Raw genomic sequence first — 21,052 nt, 5'->3', positions numbered from 1 at the left:
TCTCTCTCTCTCTCTCTCTCTCTCTCTGTCATGTATGTAGTGTGATGCAGTGATATGTTCTGGATGTTTGGTGTGTGTAACTTCATTCTTTCTCATCATTGCTTTCTGTTGTCTTCAGTTGTACAGTAGTTGCCCTCACATTAGTGTGTGTTCTTCCTCTAGTTTTAGTAAACACTTACGCTTGTATTTTTCCCTACATGAGTTGATTTATTGTTTCATCCGTTCCACTCATCCTTTTTTTCTTTCTCCTGTTTGTAGTTCCCTCTGTCTGTGTTCTCTTTTTATCCTCCATCCCTCCCTTATTTACACATCATCTCCCTGTCACATCCGTAGCCGAACTGAGCCATCCCCGGACCAGCTCACCGTACAGCTGTCAGCTGAGGGAAAGAGGCAAGTGTCCAGGTCAGTGTCTCAAACGGGTCCAGGATTCATCTTCACAGACTCTTGTGCGTTGCGTTGCTTAAGCTTCGCTGGCCATCGAATCAGAACTCGACTCATAGTGCTGAAGTTCACACCAAAGTTGATCGTCTTGCTGTAGAGATCCTGTAGATTTTGTATTTTTCCTGATGTTTCTGTGAGATTATTAATGGACAATGGCATCCGGGACATCATTTACTTCCATAGCAGGAAAAATTAAAATGCTAGTCGATGGAGAACAAAAAAAGTCCTGCTATGGTAGTGAATTGCTAACATTGTTCTGATGAAGAAAAAGAAAGATATTTGGAAGAATGTTCACTACCATAGCAGGACTTTTTTTGTTCTGTTGAACACAAAATGAGACATTTTGAAGAATTTAGTTCTGGGTCTCCATTGACTAGCATTTGAATTTTTCCTGCTATGGTAGTGAACTGAAAATTGCTAACATTCTTCCAAATATCTTTCTTTGTGTTCATCAGAACAAAGTAATTAATTCAGGTTTGGAACAACTTGAAGGCGAGTATATGATGACAGAATTTCCTTTTTGGGTGAACTGTCCCTTTAAAGGTGCTGTAAGCCATGTCACAGGTGTTTCAGTTTTTGCATGGCACAACCTGTTCGATCCCATGTTTCTTTGTGGCATTTCCTACCTGTCAATCAAAGAATCGCATGCCTAGTGATGTCACAGAACACTTTTCTTTGTGCCATTGCTCAAGAAATCCTTTACAGCACATTCACGGAGATAAATGTGAATAACGGGTGGAAGATGTGAGATCTCTGTCGTTTGGTTTGGTGAATGATGTGCAAAATCAAACCCACTTTTGCTGGACATTCCCTGACCAACAGAAGTGAAGGTCGATGGGCAGAATCCTCCTCAAATGATGTTGTGTATGTGCTGAGTTTGGCTTTCTTTTTTTTTTTCATACATTCTCAGTGTAAATGTGTTTAGGTTTGTGACCCTGGATCACAAAACCAGTCTTAAGTAGCACAGGAACATTTTTAGTAAAAGGCAAAAATACATTGTGTGGGTCAAAATTATCGATTTTTCTTTTATGCCAAAAATCATTAGGATATTAAGTAAAGATCATGTTCCATGAAGATATTTTGTAAATTTCCTACCTTAAATATATAAAAACTTTATTTTTGTGAGTGGATGGTCTGTCACAGTGCCCCTGATTAACAACTTTCGATTTTTTTGCGCTCTCAGATTCCTGAGATTTAAACGGTTGTATCTCAGCCAGATATTGTCCTATTCTAACAACTCATATATCTATAGAAAGTTTATTTATTCAGCTTTCAGATTATGTAAAAATCTCAATTTCGAAAAATTGACCGATAAAACTGGTTTTGTTGTCCAGGGTCACGTTTGTCTTCACGGTAACTCGACGATGTTATGAGTTGTGTTTGGTAAGGATCCGTGGCTCAGGGTTTATCTGGGGTAAAACAAACACGCGGGTTACATAAGAGCTTTTCTCTGGGAACTGTGTTTGTGTGTGTAAATGAGAACTGGGACGGTCGGGTGTGGACAGGATTGAGTCAGTGCTGTGAACGCTCGAGTGCTCTTTTAAGTGTGTCCCGATGAGAGCCGGACAGATTAGAGAACACACGCACGCTCGCGGTGGAGAGAAGCCAAGAGCGGGCGGACTGGAACAACCTCTCCTGTTCAACACTCGTGACTCACATGACTGAGCTCATGAAACATATGAAGAACATGTGTGACTCATGTCAATCCTTACAGATAACAAAATAAATACGAATTCATGTTTTACTAGAAGAAAATGGCAAAATGCATGAAATTCATATACATGAAATTCTTGTTACGGCGTTGCTATATTTAGTATAGTATTAGTATTAGTATATAACTTTTCAAAAAAGTTTAATTTTTTTAGTTATTATTACTTAATCGAAACAACTCGAGTGCAGTTTGATTGATATTCATTGGAATGCACATTGAAAAAGACTTTATTTTTTAAAATATAAGTTATTTTAAGACTGTAATCATGATGTGAATATTGAAGAAATGTGGATGGATTTTGGTGAAATGAATCTTGGTTGTATTGGTATTAGGGTTAAATGTAATCTGGATGCGAGTTTTACTCTTTTTAACGTCTTCTAGTAACAAAGCTTTGTACAAACAAGCTAAAGCAGAATTTGTTCGCTTCATGTGCTGTTTGTCCCCAAACCATGGAAGACTGGGATGTCTAAAAATCAATTTCACGTAATGCCGCTTATAGCAGCTTTATTTCAACACTGACGTTTTTATTTGATAATATTGAAATATGAAATAAATCCACGCCTAGGTAAGAAAATGTTGGGGAATGTCGAGCTAAATGTTGTCGGTGGAACATGTTTTGATGCTGTGAAAGGGTGAAGGCGTGTGCGTGTCACGTTGTAATGGGCGGACTCATGTAAACTTGAGGAATGTCACGCTCATCGTGTCCTTCAGTGGGTTTCGCGTGTGTCCCCTAAAATGAACCCCTCGTAAAACCCCAGAAGCCCCGGTCAAACGTGACCTCGCCGGGATGTCTCACTCTAAAGCTGTCAATCATACAGAAAGACTATCCGCCTTTAAAGACCAGCGTTTTACTGGGTACAGAGGTTACATTTCTTCACAGTCTCTGGTCAAGATGTTGGTCTTTGATGTTTGCGTGATGTGTGACATCACAACCAGCAAGAACATTCACAATACTAAAGACTCGCGGGTAACGCTTTCAAAAATGTCTTTCAGGAGACAACAGCGCCCACCTGGAGGAGGTGGAGGAGGTGGTGTGAAATCCCAGAATCCTCTGCAGCAGCAGGGCCTGCAGCAGCAACAGCCGCCCAATCAGACGCAGCAGCAGCCCAATGCAGACCACCAATCAGGTGTCGGCACTAAGCACGGAGGGTGGGGTTACCAGGGACAGCAGAACCAGGGCGGGCGTCAGGGCGGCCCGCATCACGGCTACAGCCAGAACCGTCGCTGGCACCAGCATCCAAAACACCAGACGAACAATTTCAGTCAAGGGGCTGACAGGACCCCCACACGTAATGCCAAAGAGACTGAGAATGCGAAACAGGACGAGCCGGGGCCTGGGATAGAGAGAGCAGTGAAGGACGAGCCGGTGAGAGAGCAGAGACTGAAGAATGAGAACGATGGAAAGACAGAAGCTGGGAAGATCAGTTTACTGCAGTCCTCTAAAGAGAGACTCCGCAAGAGATTGAAAGAGAAGGTGTGTTGTGTATATTTTGAGTGATGTAAAATGTTGATTGCCGTAGAGCATGCATCATCATGTCATTACGATCAAAAGTCACCCGGTGCTCTCTGATTGACAGGAGGATGTTCCCGTGGCGACGGCCGGACCCCAGCAGAACCGAATGGATCGGTTGTTAGAGATTCTGAACAGCATGAGAAACAACAGAAGCGGAGTGGAGGCACAGCTCACCGCGTTCATGGAGGAGGCGCAGAGCTCGGCCGACTCGGAAGAGACTCTGAACGAAATCGTCCACACCATCTATCATAAAGCCGTCAGCGATCGAAGCTTCGCGGCCACTGCGGCCAAACTCTGTGACAAGATGGCTCTGTTCATGGTGGAGGGCACCAAATTCCGCTCTCTGTTACTCAACATGTTACAGGTGAGCATGCCTCCGGATGTAATTCAATTCAATGTATGAAGTGTAAGCAGGCCACAGTGATGATCGCTTTACGGAATGGAATTCTGGGTAATGTGCGGCACTAAATTTCACCTGCACACACCTCTGTAAGTTCCCCTTCTGTGACCTCAGTTTCTCTCTCTTTCTCATTCAACGTCAAGAAAGATCATTTTGATACGATCGTTAATAAAATGTTTAATAAATATTAACAAACTTTTACTTCATTAACAAACTTTAAAACACATTTACTTCAGTTTACTAAAGTAAACAATATACTCTGTGGTCAAATTATACAAAATTTAAGGGGGGTGGTGTGGTAAAATGTGAGTGTATTATAACTTGTTCAAGTCAACCGGACTTTTATTTTGACGGGACGCCGCAAAGAGCGTTTGTTTAAATTAACCGGACTTTTATTTTGACGGATCGCCGCAAATGGTGTTTGTTTATGTGTTCGTGTCCTCGTGCAGTGAAACGCTGGCGCGGAAAGCTCCACAAGCACAATGCGTTCAGTACACGCAACCGCACCACTCTTTCACACACAGTCACGCAAAACAAGCAGAATACATATTTAAACAGTATCTGAATATTTCGTTAGCTGTTCAGCGCTAATTTCTTGTTAGGAAATGCCTGATTCGACTAAGACCGCCCAAATGTATACTCAAGTAAGGTGGGCGTACCTGTCAGATCCATTGAAGAGGAACCTGATGTTCCAAATATGGTAAGAGGCGTCACATTTCCGTCACATGCTTGCAGTATTCCACCAATCACTACGCACTGGTAAACTGGCCAATCATAGCACACCTCGCTTTTCAGAGCCATGAGCTTTGTAAAAAAATCACAAAAAAAAGTTTCAGAGAGGCGGAGCAAAGAGGAGATACAAACATGAACGGTGTGTGACAAATACAGCGTTTTTAACCTTAAATCGTGTATACATATTGCATTACATCTAAAACAAACCATAATATTCGTTTTAGCCGTGTCATATGACCCTTTTAAAAAATATCGCAAAAATGAGATTTTTGCACAGATACAAACCCTCAATGCACCTCGACTCATTTCCATCGTAAGTGCAGTTTTGCTTTTTGAAGCATTCAGAGAATGAGTCAAATGTGTTCTCTGTGGTGATGAACGTTCTGATCAGAAGTGATGAACAGAGTTCAACTTGTGTTCAATCCGGAACATTCATTTACAACATCAGCGCTCTCTCTCTTACACACACAAACCGCTGTCTGTCTTAGTTCGGCTCGGGTCAGACTGTCTGTACTGTGGTTTTGCTGGTGAAGCTGCAGTGTGTTGTCATTGTTTTTAGGAAGTGAGTGTTCCACTAATTTCTCTCGTGTGATTTGACATCAGAACTTCAACCCTGTTTCTGCCGCTGCGCAACATGCATCCTGTCACACACACACACACACACACACTGCAATCTCAAACAGCAAATGATGCCAAATCTTCAAACAACAGTCATTTTCTTGATTCTTCAGCTTCTTTGCGTCTTTAAAAGCCAGCGTGACTGTATGCTCAAACATAATGCTGTCCTGTTGGTTTGTGGGGGGTTTTGTGCGTGCAGTGAGGTAGATGAATCATTTGTCCTCGTGTAAACCAGCTCTCTCTCACCCGTGTGACGTTCGAACAGACGCTGTTGCAGACGCTCTGACTGAATTATGTAATTGAGCTGCAGCCGATGACCCCACGAGAGGACACGTCTGCGTAGACGCAGACCTCCTGCAAACAGTTGTTTGTGTGCATGTAATTCAGAAAATCAGTCCACTGTGTGATGTTATTTTGAGAATAATGGTCTCTTACTGTGTATGTTTCTTGCTGGTAATATAACAAGGTAGTACAGTTTGTTATCTGAGCAATAACGTATTAAAGTAACACATTTCATTATTTCCTGATGTGATGTCAAGTCGAGGTCGAATTATATTTGATATTGCCTTGGTGTTTTTGTTTACTCGTCATCTTACAATTTCGTCATTACATTAATCTGGTGTGAAAAAGACGAGCTTCCCAGCCAACATGATTAAGGTAATGTAAGTAATCAGCACATCAAGTCTGTAAAAAATGGTACAAGCGAAGCCATCAGTCTGTTGTTGTTCTCAGAGACGGAAAGCACGAGGGCAGATTTTTGCACTCGGGTGTCTCGTCACTATAAATAATTCATTCTGAAGTCGACAGGTTTGAGAAATCTCATCTCGTGACTGAAAAGCTGAAGTCGTGATCATCGTACAAATCTGAGATATCTGTCTAAACCTAGGCGAGTCATCATAGACACGCTCTTGATGTGGCGTTGAATATGTGCCCACAGATAAGACATTCCCACAATGCATTGCGACAAGCTCAGGCGTGAAAATGACAACATCCACCTGTTATGTTTCCAGGTGAGGTGTGTGTCCCGTGTGTTTACGGGTCTCTTTCTCTTTGTCTCCAGAGAGACTTCACGCGGCGTGATGAGTTGCGGCGGACGGATGTGGAGAGCTGGTTGGGCTTCGTTACGCTTCTGTGTGAAGTGTTTGGCACGATGAGAAGCAGCGCTGGAGAGCCGTTCAGAGTGCTGGTGTGCCCCATCTACTCCTGCTTGAGAGAGGTACACAACAACAACACGCTACACAACATTTCTGTTTGCTGCGGAGGTCTCCGTGTGGTCCTCCATGTCTTCTGGTTTGTTTTGCACGTTTAGTGAAGTGCCACAGTATGTTTTTGTCGTATTTGTGTAAATAAGGGTGTGTTAAGTTGTATTTTGTAATGATGTGTGAATCAAGTGTGGGTTTTTATTGTTTAATAGAGATGCTCATTATTTGCGCACTCATATTGTCCAAATTATATTCTGTAATCTGCTATAATTGAGTATAATTACATAATGATAATGATGCAACAATTATTATAACATTAAATATGAATTAAAATGGCCACTTAAATATACTTGAATGTATTTCTTCATAGCGTTCTGAAATGTGGATTTCAGCTGCTTCAGAAGGGTTTTACTATATCTGCAGTTTTAATACTTTTGAGTGAAAGAGAAAACGTGGCGACCGAGATGAAAATCAACAGAAGTTTCAGTGTTCACTGTCGGTTTTATCTTTCAGGATTTTATTGAGTCAGAAATGCTTTCGTATTTAAAAAAGGTGTTAGTTTGATGTTTTTCCTACCCACAGATGCTTGGTTGTGTCAGGAAAAAGTTCTTATATTTTCAAGAGCACGAACATTTTTCATTTCTTAAAAATACAGATGTCTTATTTTCTTTACGAACGGCCCTTTTCCGTGTACACACAGTGAATATAAGAGTTTTCGTTGATCATGTCAGTTTTAGTCTGTGGGTGAGATGATGTTTTGATGTGGTTAACATTAACATCCCGTTCGGCGTGTCCGGACCTGAGCGTCCGAGGTCTTGACAGACACTCACAACTCGTTTCCACGGCAGGTGTGAAGTGTGTGTTTGTGAGCGGCGGCGGAGCAGGTTTGATAATCACACGTGATCCAGATGTCTCCGCTGATCTGATGTCAGGTGTATGTGGAGCTCTGAGGGTGTGTTTGTTCTGCATTTGGACGCGTGCGTCTCTGCTCTTCTCAAACCTTCAGCGGTGAAATACGTCAGCCCAAAATCTGTTCGTTATGGTACGACATATAGTTGTGGGACTGTGCCAAAGATTCATGAGTTTGGTATAAGAGAGCTGTATTGTGTGGCGTGGGTTTGTGAGTGCCTATTCATCGCATGTCTAGCAGAAATGATGAGTTTTTTGCATAGCTTTGACATGAGTCAGCAGCGCAGAAGGCAAAAACAACTAAACACAACAGCATTGCATTTTTGGAAAAATGCAGAAATAAACGGTATTTATTTCAAGTAGAATTGGGCAGCATGCATTCTATATTATATTGTTTTGTATATATGTTTGGTTCTGTATGTTATATAGCATGTTATATTATTGAGATATATTGTTTATGTTTATGATGTGAATGACACTGTCTTTAGCATCGTACACTCCATTATAGAAAGAATAGATTGTAGACCCCTTCTCAAGATTAACAAACACTGGTCCAGAAGCACTTTTGTTTTTTTTACATCTTACACAAGTTTTAAATATATTTGTTTAACATTTTGTGTATTAAAAGTTCTTCTGGACCAGCGTTGGATCAGCGTTGTTTAAGTTTTTCTGAAATAGTCTATAGATTTGATTATCGAATACAATAAAGTATAAATTATAGAATAGATTTAATTATAGATTTTTTATTCTTTTTTATTATTTCATAAAATGAAATATATCCCTTAACTGTAGTTTATTGTGAATAAAAATATGAATTTGTTTTTTAAGGCTTCTTAAGGATAAAGTTCCATTTGGACTTGCATTAAATTTGACACTGAAGGAGTTATGGATTCTATATGTTATGGGTTTTATAAATGTTTCAGGTTGTTTCTGTGAGTTCCTGTGGTATGGTTTGTGTAACATGAGCTGTGCTCTTGTTCTCTGGGGATGTCATTATGGTGTATATACATCTAATGCAGCGGTTACCCGGGAGACCGGCATACAGAGACCCCATCAGTAATTACTGGAGACCACCAGGGTTAGAATTCTCCAGACACCTATAGACATGTACAGTCCATCAAACGCTCCAGGCTATGAATTCAGACCTGCGGTAGCCTATCTTCCAGAGGACAGAAACTTTTCTATGGAAATGTTGCTGTTGAAAATCTTCTGGTTGTGCTGGTACAGGCTATACTTTTAAAAACGTATGATTTAAAAATATATATTAGTATTTGAAAAGAACAGAAGACGCTTTTAAGATTGTATGTCCAGAACATATTGTAGATATTTAAATGTTTATTTAGATACATATTTAGAATCTTATTTTTTACTGAATTTAAGAATGACATTTTTTTTTGTTAATTCATCATTTAGTTAATTCATGTTAAGTAAGAGATAATCCACATCCAGCCATGCGTTAAAGGGTTTTAATGCACGACGTGGAGGCCAACTCGCGTCGGATGGTTGCCTCCGTGAAGTGCATTAAACTCCATTATACCATGGTCTGTTTGAATACTGGATTCTGATTGGCTGGAAGGTGTGCATTAAAAGCCTTTAACGCACGGGTAGCTCCAGTCAGTTTGATTACATTTAAAATTAACTGACAAAATAACCGTCATTTTCACCTGTTTGATCTAAAATGACACTGTAAACATCAATAACGGCTTTAACTTGGCAAATAGCCATGGATTATCCCTTACTTAACGCACAGCTAGCTGTGGATTATCCCGCTTATACCATGGTCATAGGCCAAGTTAAAGCCGTTATTGATGTTTACAGTGTCATTTTAGATCAAACAGGTGAAAATAACGTAAGTTAATTTCAAATGTAATCAAACTGACTGGAGCTACCATGCGTTAAAGGGTTTTAATGCACACCTTCCAGCCAATCAGAATCGAGTGTTCAAACAGACCATGGTATAATTTAATTGAATGTTTAGCATTTTTGTTATGTGCTTTAGTTATTTTACGTTTTAGGTTTAAATTATTTTTTTGTTGAGTTTTTCCAGTTAATCATTTTACTTTCAGGTTATTGCAAACACGTCGTTTCGTTTATGTACATTAAACATTTACTTTGATTATAAGTGTACTCTAGAGTAAAAAGCGCAAAAGAGGTATATAATGTGTCCCTTAATGTCAGCAGTGTTTATACACGTCTGCTCTGGTGTTATGAAGATGGTTGTCGTGGTTACGGTTAATACGGTTAGGTTTCAGTGATGTATATTTAGGGAGCGAGTGTGTTTGAGAGAGATTTGTGGTTTGTGTCGTCCGGTCCGGTGCTGTCAGTTGTGTGACAGTAAGCAGAGCCGCTGGTGTTGTCTTTGATCAGCGCTGTGTGTCGAGCCCCTGCAGGCCCCCGGCTTACAAAGAGCCTTCTGTGTCACTACCTGACTGATTTTCCCGCCCGGCGTTCTGCTTGTTATCTCACTAGATCTCTTCAGACACACATATACACACAGAGAACTGCCTCCCAAATTATACCCGGGGCGAGAGCTCGCAACACACACACATACTGTACACGGGATCCAAACCTTGTGTGCGTATCGAAACAAAATCATGTTTCTTTCAAATGTGTGTATGCACAGTCAAGAGTGACCGCAGGGTGTGCACACATTTATGCTGATTTATATTTACCTTTATCTGCAATCTTTATGCATCAGATCTTTGGAGTTTCTGTTAAGTCACTTTTCATATTAAATAGCTTGGTTTGTTTTTATATGTAAATCGTATCCGAAACAAAACTGGATTTTGACGTATGTGTGCTTTTGGTCTCCTCTCATCTGCAGTACAGACGGTTTTTTTCCAGCTCTGTTATTCAGATATTTAGAGGTAAAAGACAAGAAGGTTTTGACATGCGTGAGCTCAGCGTGAGGTGAAGAATGAATCTGTGAGTCACGGATGTCTGGATGTGATTTCATCAGAATTTCGCACATTTTGGTCGAAGCAAAAAGCACATTCTTACATCATCATAACGTCAATGGACACAGTCACATCCTTTACTGAAAAAGAACCCAGACCTCAGGATTATAATACAGTACTGCTGCTGTCACAACACTCGGGTACATTAAAGAAGCGATGGAAGTGCATTGTGGGAGAAATGTGGAATGACCTTCAAATATTTCATTGTTTATATTAAGGGAGGTTTTTCATTTCTACTTTAAAAACATTGCATTGTTTTTTCTCCTAATTCTTTGTCAGTTTGCATTATGCTCAGTTGCAACGTGTACTGTGTGTGTGTGCGTGTGCGTGCGTGCTTTTATATGTTAGTGGGGACCTAAACCTGAACGCACACCAACACATGGGGACTCGTGTCACCGTGGAGACCAAAATTGAGGTCCTCATGGGCACAAAATCTTATAAATTGTACAGAACAATATTTTTTAAAAATCTAAAAAAGTGTTCTATGATCTTTAGGGTTAGGGATAGGGTTAGGGATAGGGGATAGAATATACAGTTTGTACAGTATAAAAACATTACGCCTATGGACTGTCCCCACGGGGATAGTCAACCAGATATGTGTGTGTGTGTGCGTTTGTGTCTGCATTTGTGAGTGTGTTTGTGTGTGAGTGTGTTAGTGTGTGTGCTTTTGTGTGTGCGTGCGTGTGTGTGTGTTTTCAGCAGTGTGTGTATGTGCGTTTGTGTGTGTGCATGCGTGTGCGTGCGTGTGTGTGTGTGTTTTCAGCAGTGTGTGTGTGTTTGTGTGTATGTGCATGCATGCGCGTGTGTGTTTTCAGCAGTGTCTGTGTGTGTGTGTGTGTTTTCAGCAGTGTGTGAGTGTGTTTGTGTGCGTGTGTGTGCTTTTGTGTGTGCGTGCGTGTTTTTGTGTATGTTTTCAGCAGTGTGTGTATGTGCGTGCGTGCGTGTATGTTTTTAGCAGTGTCTGTGTGTGCATGCATTTGTGTGTGTGTGTGTGCGTGTGTGTGTGTGTGCGTGTGTGTGTGTGTGCGTATGTGTGCGAGTGCATGTGTGCTTTCAGCAGTTGCTGGCTTCTGTCGGGTGGTGGTTTTTGAGGGAAGAGTGAAATGAAAGAGTGATCTGTATGAAGGTGTGTGTTCTGTATATACGGCTGAATTACCGGCACTGGCTGTTCAATCACAGCGTTCTGTCCTGAAATATTTGTGTATAATGATGCTGAACTGTGTAAGTGCCTGTCGTCCAAGTTGTGCTGGTTTCACGTCGGGTCATCTCAGTTTAATATTTGATGTCTGTATTTACTTGGTAAGTAGCCATGCTATAATAAAGCAATAAGCACCGCGAAGCAGTGGGTTACAGTGCATTTATAACAGCTAAGGGCGTTCGCGTCGTGCCTAAAACCCCGTAGCTGTTATAAAATGCACTGTAACCCACAGCTTCGCGGGGCTTATTGCTTTTATAAAACGGTTATTCCATATGCTTAGCAAGGTTTCATAAAATAAAGTAAATAAAATGATATTTAGGCTATGTAATGCGGTCAGCCGTTATATATTGAGGTATTTTATAACGGCTTAGAACTCCGCTCAGCCAATCAGAATCAAGGACCAGAACTGACCGTTTTATAATGCGCAATAAACCAGATTTTTACTCAGAATTGTATATTTTCAGATTGTATCGGTTCAGTGCTGGGCATTAACCTCAACAAAATGTTTCATAGATGTAATATGTCATTGTTTTGATTTGTGATGGTCTCTCTTGAGCTAACATGTGTTCTCTCTCTCTCTCTCTCTGTGTGTTTAGCTCCTTCAGTCTCCTGATGTGAAGGAGGACGCTGTTCTGTGCTGTACTATGGAGGTATGTTGTTAAAACTTGTGTCAAACTGTAGAGTGATGTCAGAGCCAATAGCTTCACGTGCAAGTGCTCCCACATGTGGCACGGTTTCCAATCCTGACTCCTGGTCCTTCCCCATCGCTTCCTGTCCTCTCTCACACTGTGCTATGTGATTAAGTCAAGCTCGCGTGCGTCATTAAAGGTCTGTCTGACATAAGTTTGTCTCTTACAGTATTCACTTTTTTGTGTACAAATCAGTCGTTTAAATAATAGACTCCCTGATAAACTAATGATGAATAAATAACTGATAACAATGAATGATGACAAGTCTGAGATCAGTTAAGAGGGGTAGATTTTTGGTTTCAGGGGTACGGCGGGGCTGTGTTGGGGGTTTAAGATGCAAAATGTTGAGAAACACTTTAGTTCTGCCGCTAGTCAAGACATCGGCTCTGTGTCAGTGAGCCGTGGATCAGACGGCAGCTTTACAGCGATCCTCCTGATTCACAAAACATTCTTAACTGCCATGGTTTTTCTTCAATTGTAATTGAAGAGAAAAGTTAGGAATGTTATTTATTGCCGTAAAAACTTTGTTTTGAGATTAAGCTTGATTTTAGGAAAAAATGAAGAAGAATCCAAATTCTCGAAACAAATCTGTCGTAAATATCATCTTAAAATGAAGACAGCCTCACGGTTGTCTTACATCTCAAAAGCTAAGATGTTTAATACGTGTATGTGGTTGTTTCACATGTTATTGTAACATTGAGGGAGAATCATCATTTTGACGTTTACTTGCCATTAAGGAACATTTATTTGGATATAATAATGATAAGGTCTAGCTCCCTTACTTTAGCTGTCATTATTAAACACGGAGTGCGTTTTTATTTTATCCTGGGACTCGAAACGGAGAGGGTCACAAGTATTATGTCGTCGTAACGCAGAATAAGAAGTATATTTTTAACGCTTGCTAACATATTAAATGCCGTTTAACACGTCACAGCGAGTGCAATACTATTTTATTCTTACGATAAAAATGAAGATGTTCTTAAGAAAATATTTGAGAACGTTTTAAGAAATGTTTGAGAATCACACTTACGAACATCCTATCATTTATCTTAAGAACAATCTTATATTTTGAACAGTTTTGTGAATCCGGCCCCAGATGTTCCTCAACATTTTTTTCTCAATTCTTTAGATTTTCTTAGATTAGTCTACAGAGGACTAGATTGATCATCAGTTTTCTTTAATCGAGTTGATTCATCATCGTACAGACTCGATGCTTATAGTACGATATCAAAACAATCCAGTGAGGTCAGCAGAGTCTCGAAAAGCGTTTGACCTCCTGTCTGTAGAAACAAACACAGACCATCAGACCTCCATCACAGCTCGTGTTGGTCTCCATCCAGCGAGTAAATGAGTAGATGTCAGTCAGACAGACTCCTCTCTCTTTGTCTCTTTCTGTCTCTCTCTCTCACACACACACACACACACACACACAAGCATCTGTCTCTCTCCCCCTCCCTGCAGTTGACCTCTGACCCCTCCTCGAGCTTGAGTGTGTCTTATTTCCTCTCGTCTCGCTTCAGCGTATCTGGCTCGATGGCATATTCGGTGTTATTGGCAACTAAATGAATGTCCTGATGTCGTTGTCGTAGCTCCAGAGCACCGGACGCTTGTTGGAGGATCAGCTGCCGGAGATGATGACCGAGCTGCTGGCCACCGTGAGGGACAAGATGTTGTGTCCGTCCGAGTCCCAGCTGACGCGTTCGCTCCTGATGGAGGTCGTCGAGCTTCACGCTCACCGCTGGAGCCCGCTGGAGGCGCTGACCACCGCTTACTACAACAGAACCATCCAGAAACTCACAGCGTGATGGAAACGTGACGGCCGCGTGCGACTACACAACCATCACGATAACTTTCAAGCAAACCACTGGAGGCCACGGACACGCTGTATGGCCACAGAACGTTTCTAAAGGCCGTCGGCACGTACACGCATACACACGGCAACAGACAGATGACGGAAACACGGATGAGACGGGCATTATGGGATGGGGGTTGGCCAAAGGGTCAGAGTTCAAAGGGTAAAATATGCAGATGGAAATGAATATGTATTTATTTTCACGTCAGACCTGCATATTCATGAGTAAATCCAGACATACGGACTCGAAACCAGACGGTCATTACACACGCAGACAGACAGTCGGTCATGTGTGTGTGTGTGTGTGTGTTAAAAGCGTCAATGAAACGGAACGATTACAGAAAAGATGTACAGTGCACATTTCACTGCAAAATCAAAAGAAATATGTTATTTTAAAATAGGAAAATGAAGCCTAGTTTTCCAACATTCAACAGATTTTGCTTTCAGTTTCTCATTGCTGTAAAACTGTACTTCTTTTTTTATATTCAGATTATTCACAATGGTACTGTAATGCAGTAATGATTTACTGTTCACATCAAATACTTTTATTATGAATAAATTAAAGACAGTACATTTAAAATAATAAGACATTATAATTATATATATATATATATGTATGTGAATGTATATATACACACACACAAATATATATATATATATAATTATAATGTCTTATTATTTTAAATGTACTGTCTTTAATTTATTCATAATAAAAAGTATATATATGGGACTAAAATCTTTTTTTTTCAGTACAATTGTGAGACTTTTTTTTGTTAATGATGGTTAAGATATTGTAATGAAAAATGACGTTGTACTGAAAAATCTGAAAAGAAAAAAAGTCTTCGTTTTTGTTTTTAATGTAATAATTTGATGATTTTGTTGTAAAATGTGGCATCTTGACATCTTCCCTGTGATTGGTCCTCGCAGCAATGAATTATTAAGCTAAGGGCAGTACAGGTTGAATCTCCAGACAGTTCAGAAGGCCAGGGGCTGAGCTCCATCCATCCATCCATCCAAACCCCTCGGGAGTTAGGAGCACGCCGTCGCCCCACAGGGGTGTCCAGCTGGGGTCACATCAGCTCCAAAGAGCGAGACCTTCTTTTGTCATAGCCCCTCACACACGGCAGATGGCTGCAAGACTCTGAAAGGCTTGGACACGCACACGCACAGCTCTTCCTCCAGTGTGTGTTTGTGAGGTTCAACATAATGTGATCTGAATCTCCACATGATCAGTCCGATTTCTGAGTTTTCTGTTTTGTTTGTTGTTGTTGTTGTTGTTGTTGTTGTGGGCCACGTCCACTAGCAGCCTCTCGTCCCTGTTTATAATGTGTTATAGTGTCTTAATATTATGCATCGTTAATGTTATTATTCTTTCTTTTATTGCGTTTTTTATAAAGAACGTGTGTAATAGGCCTCATTCATGTGTGTTAAAGCATTGGTGAGTACATTTTTAGAAAAATTCAAAGCAAGGATTTAAAAATAATGCTTTTACAAACTAATGTGCAGAACAGATTTCTATGGAAATTGTTGATACATCCATTTTTATTGATTTTCATGACAAAATTTTGTTTTGTTGTTTATGTACGAGCAATTTCTACAGTAATGCTGTTTTGATGAATGAGGTCCAGTGTTTTAGCCGTAGATCCGTTGCACAGGATTCATTTTGTTTTGCACTGTTTTAAGGCAATCGCTTTAAAAAAAAGAGAGAGAGAGACAAACGTTTATGTAAAAGCGACATGGGTTGTAGAATGTTGAATATTTCTCGCTAGAGTGAATTTTAGATTTGAAATGATTTTGGGAGAAAACAGTGGCCTTGAAACCCCTGTGCGTTTAATGTTGAATCTTTAGTTGGAGATTGAAAGACCTGTGCAGAACAGAGGAGTTTTTTTATTGCCCTGCGTCGTTCAGCTTGCTCAATAGAAAAAATATAAAAGATTACGCATGAATGAAAATTAAATTGGCTGTTAAGTATAAAAGCCATTTTGCCGTGGTCGTTCTATTTAACCATTAAACCATTTACTTTTAACAAATTTGATGGTGATAAAATCTTTGAACGTTATATATGTAGCTAATAAGTGTCGATTTCTCTGGCTTTGGTGACTGTGTGCATTATGATACTGAGTTAACACAAGCCAGTCATCTAGTTCTATATAAGCTATGTGTAATCTTGTAAACGGCATATGAATATGGAACATAGGAAATGTTTTGATCTTAGTTGGTGGCCTCCAGCTTTAGTCATTTATTGAAGGAAACACGAGCAGAACCTCAGACGTTCTGGCAGCTTTGGACTTTTCTGTACCTTTTGTCTTGCATCAAGAATCTAAATGTAAAGAACACACACTTACAAAACCACGCCGGGTCAAAATTCACCCCAAAGTTACATGTTGCGTAAAAAACATAAAGCCTGATTTTCGCACAGCGTTTGACATTACTATGACAAAGTGCCACGAGATTCTCATGACCATAATGTGATTTGTATGTTGGAAGTCTTTTCATTTTCACAGTTCTTATGTATTTTACTATAAATTAAAAGCACTAAAACAAATGTTACCATAATGTACGAATACTTTAGCGGTCTTATCATCGCGGTAATGAGAATTTGGTGGAAATCGTTTATTTGTTTGAATAAAAATGTGTCAATGGCGCCATAACAGGCTTTTCTTTTGCAAAATGTAATTTCATGATTTGGGGGTGAAATGTAAGGTTCACCCGTACAGAGTGATGTCATACACACACACATAGTATAACATCCTCTTTGTGAGTGTGTGTTTTTAAATCATGAGTTCATTGTTGTTTTTATATTTTTGAGTTCATTTGATCTGGTTTGGATCTGTTTGCGGGTGATGTTGACAGGGTTTTTAGGTTGTGTTTTAGGCTCTCTCGTACCCTTTGACCCTTTCAGTGTTGTGAGCCGTCGGACTGTTGGATGCATCTTCTAGAGCAGGCGTGAGAACTCTGTCAGCTGAGCCAACTGTAGATTTGGGCTTATTAAATGATGTCATTAGAGTTGCTTTATGCAAGTGAAAATAAACAGAGAAGGGGTGTTAAATGGAGTATTTGTGTTTTGTATGGTTCTTACTTGGTTTATATTTCTTTTGTGCCCGCAACTGTAAGGTTGGAATTGATTTGATTGATTTGTCATCCCAACTACCAGATTTATGTTCTGAAGGGTTTTCTGATCGTTCTGTTTTGAGAGAATGTTTTCTTAACCTTTACCTAATATCCAACTTACATTTTCATAACATCTCAGCTTTATTATTTTTTTAAACTTACAAAAATATTTGAAGAGTTTGGTTCAAAAATGAGATAGTTGAATGAGAATGTTCTAAAATCATGTTTTTTTTTTTTTTACTGTGCATTACAATTAATATCAATCAAACTGCAGTTGGTTGGTTTTGATTTAAGCCATAATAACACAATAAAACACAAAAAAAGCATGATAACATAATACAATTTTTTGATTTTTTTAAAACGGAGTCATCTCATTTTGGAACAAAAATTTAAACTTAGATGTTCTCCTGCCATTTATCAAGCACAACTTAAGGTCTTTTTTTTGTTGCTCTAGGTCAAAAAGGTTTAGTTTGAAATGATAAGGTTCTATCTGCGTTTTGATCAGTTTTGAGATATTGAGCTTCAAAGTTGCATTTCATTTGACTTTATAGATGAAACCTTTTTGTTTTCAAAAAAGTCCCAAAACGTAAAGAAAAAGTTATCCCAGAAAAAGAATGTACAAGTAACTATTTCGATAAAAATGTTGCAAGGTGATGAAATATTCCACAACAAATTTAATCTATTTCATCATACTGTATGAGTTGAGATCAAAACATTTTTTAAGAAACTCAAGTGATCCCATCAAGTTTAATTATAAAAATGTTACGTCATCTCTGCTTTATTAGTGTTATATTTCACATTATGTAAACCACTACACAATTTGGATGTTAGCGGTAAACTGTTTGTGTGTGTGTGTTTATGCCTCCCATCCCTGTCTACCCCCAAGGTTGTGTGATAAATTGGCCGTGCGTTTGTTGGCGATTGTCGCTATTGTCTGTAAATTACAAAGGAGTATGTGGCTTCACACACACACACACACACACACACACACACACACACACACACACACACAGCTGGGTGCTCCCTGCAGCTGCTACACACAGCTGTTCAAAAAGCAGCTACCTGCAGAGAGAAAGTGTGTGCTCGTGTGTGTGCGTGTGTGCGCGTGTGCGTGTGTGTGTGCGTGCGTGTGTGTGTGCGTGCGTGTGTGCATGCGTGCGTGTGTGTGTGTGCGTGCGTGCGTGCGTGCGTGTGTGTGCGCGCGTGTGCGAGGATCTGTACTGTGTATCTCACAAAAGCCACCTGATATATACTGCACTACTCTTTACTGGGTCATTCTATGAAACTGGTTTATTAATTCGAGTTCAATACCATTACCACCAGGAAAAATGTGCAACTCAGAATCTGAGAAAATTTAACAGTGAATCTTCAACAGTCGAGCAGTCTCTCTCTCTCTCTCTCTCTCTCTCTCTCTGTTTCAGCACAATAGACTATGGAGAATATAATATGAGGCACAGATTCATAACTGACGGCGTCACCGCTGGAACAGACAGACAGACTGACTGACAACCCACAGCATTCTTGCGTCTCATCATCATCAACTCTCTCTTTCTCATATTGTTGTGTTTTCCTTCTCTTAGCTCAGTTCTGGCCATGAAAACATCTTTTTCTTCTCTGACTGTGACAGTGTGTCAATTGTCACGGGGAAGAAATAGTGCAGTCTCACCGAAATAATGTCAGCTAACAAGGAATACGTTCTATAAACATTGCTATTATTCTTACATTAAGTCGAACTTTAAAACATTCACACAAACCAAACACACCAAGTGTGAGTGACACAATACAAACATATTTTTAATATACATATATATATGATATTTTATCAATATTTTCACGTATTATTTTTATTGTTTTTGTTTAGTTAAAGCAATGTCATACTTTTGAATTTCTAACCAAATAATATTTCATATGAATAAGTTCTGGATATAAAATCTGATGATTTGTTTTGCCGTTTGTTTGACATTGAGATGCCTGTAATTATCTCTCTGAACGAACATCGGCCCACATCCTGTCCCTGCCAACCAGGAAATGATGTCATGACCTGTTCACTTCCTGAATGAACTGTTTAATGGCTCTGTTTTTCTGTCACATAACATCTTGCCGCCGCAGCCAGGAATTCTCTCTCTCTCTCGCTGTGTTTTTCCTACTTTCATCTTCTCAGGTCATCCACCCCCATCCTCCGCTCGGGCTTCTTGTTGTAAAGCCAAACCTCTTCATTTCCAGCCAAGCCTGATCTGTGTCCAAACCACCTCTGCCTACAGCCACAGGCCGGCCGTTCGAGGTGCTTTTTCTTTTGCCTGCAGAGAGAGAGAGAGAGATCTTGAGATCATTCTCATTGTGTTAAAAGAATCCTCAACTTTCTGCTAAGTGTGCTCCAAAGAGAAAAGAGAGTCCTGTGAGTTTGGGCGAGTGAAATGAAGAGATTTATTGCATTTATCCAAAGCGACTTCTAGGTACATTTGATCAGTATGTGTGTTCGCTGAGAATTGAACTCGTGACCTTTGCTCTGCTAATGTGATTGAGTTAGACACAGAAAAGTCGAAAGTAACTTCTATGCAAAAAACTCATGAAAATGCAAGATTTGTTTTTTGGTTATTTTGTTATTAAGTCAGGAACACACACACACACACACACACACACACACACACACACACACACGTGCAGCTCCCCCGGTGTGTGTCGGTATGTGGTTAAGGTGTCAGCTCATGAGCAGCAGGCTGTAGCACCTGATGTCTTTGTTGCTAAGCTCCCGCTCCTGTCTAGCAACTGTCACCACGGATGTTGCTAGGCAACATGAACTCTGGTGACAGGCTGATGGTTTGACCCCTGCTATGCTCAGCCGATCCAAACGCTCTGCAGTCTCTAACTTTAACATCAGATTCGATTTTTCTCATTCTAAATACATTTTCGAGAAACACTTCGAATTCACTTAAAACTACAATTCTGTTATTGTTTACCCCCCCGCATGTTTCTCCAAGCCTGAACAACTTTCTTCCATGCAACGAGTAAAGGTTAAGAGAGAGGATCAGGGCGAGGGGTTGTCACGCTTTAAAGTTACGTACAAGCGATTGGAAAGATGCGTGATGTTAATGATTTCAATCCATGGCATCCACAAAACATCCCGTTGATCGTCCCTCCTGAAAACTTCGACGACATGACGGCGATTGAATTGACCATTTTCATTTTGGGGTAAAGAGACTCCTTTAAGTGTAGACTGAAGTTTCTGCAGATTTATTTGGAATTTGAATAAAAATAATTTGAAAAGCTGACAGTTTTTCTCGTAAAATGACATGTTTTACCATGTTTTTCTTGTAAATTTGCAGTCTTTTTCTGTAATTTACGTTTTTTCTGTATTTTAAAGATAAATGAAAAACCTGTAAAAAAAACAGTAAAATTCTGTAAAACGACTTAAAAACAGTAAAATTACAAGGCTTTTTTACATTATACACAAAAAACTGTAAAATTCTGTCAAGTGACAGTGTTTTTTTTTTACATTATATATGAAAAAAATCACTTTAAAGAAACATACAATTCTGTAAAGTTACAGGTTTTTGTGAAATATCTTTTAAAAACAGTCAAATTCTGTCAAATTACAGGGATTATTACATCATACATGGAAAATGTAATTGGCAATGGAGAAAGAAGATTTCTTCAATCTCTCGTTTGGCTGATGTGAGTTGTCGTGGCGGTCAGGAGGTTCTCAAAGCATCTACAGCTAC

The 21,052-nt window shown here is 39.8% G+C and overlaps 1 protein-coding gene across 4 annotated transcripts in view; it reads left to right on the top strand.

Moving 5' to 3' along the window:
* The window catches only part of ctif (CBP80/20-dependent translation initiation factor), a 38,532-nt gene extending 23,734 nt beyond the window's left edge, over positions 1–14,798 (top strand). For 2 of the 4 annotated variants that reach the window (XM_057360268.1, XM_057360267.1), the window contains 6 exons: positions 259–402; positions 3,146–3,626; positions 3,730–4,029; positions 6,476–6,631; positions 12,278–12,331; positions 13,960–14,798. In XM_057360268.1, the coding sequence (XP_057216251.1) occupies positions 259–402; positions 3,146–3,626; positions 3,730–4,029; positions 6,476–6,631; positions 12,278–12,331; positions 13,960–14,175 (1,351 nt within the window). In that variant the 3' untranslated portion in view covers positions 14,176–14,798. The remainder of the gene's footprint in view (positions 1–258; positions 403–3,145; positions 3,627–3,729; positions 4,030–6,475; positions 6,632–12,277; positions 12,332–13,959) is intronic. The other 2 variants (XM_057360269.1, XM_057360270.1) reach the window with 2 other exon arrangements.
* Positions 14,799–21,052: the final 6,254 nt, after the last annotated feature.

The sequence above is a fragment of the Triplophysa rosa genome, linkage group LG19 (genome assembly GCF_024868665.1).
Source record: "Triplophysa rosa linkage group LG19, Trosa_1v2, whole genome shotgun sequence".
NCBI lineage: Eukaryota > Metazoa > Chordata > Actinopteri > Cypriniformes > Nemacheilidae > Triplophysa > Triplophysa rosa.
The sequence above is the reverse complement of the archived record's forward strand: the minus strand, read 5'-3'. Positions and strand labels throughout refer to the sequence as shown.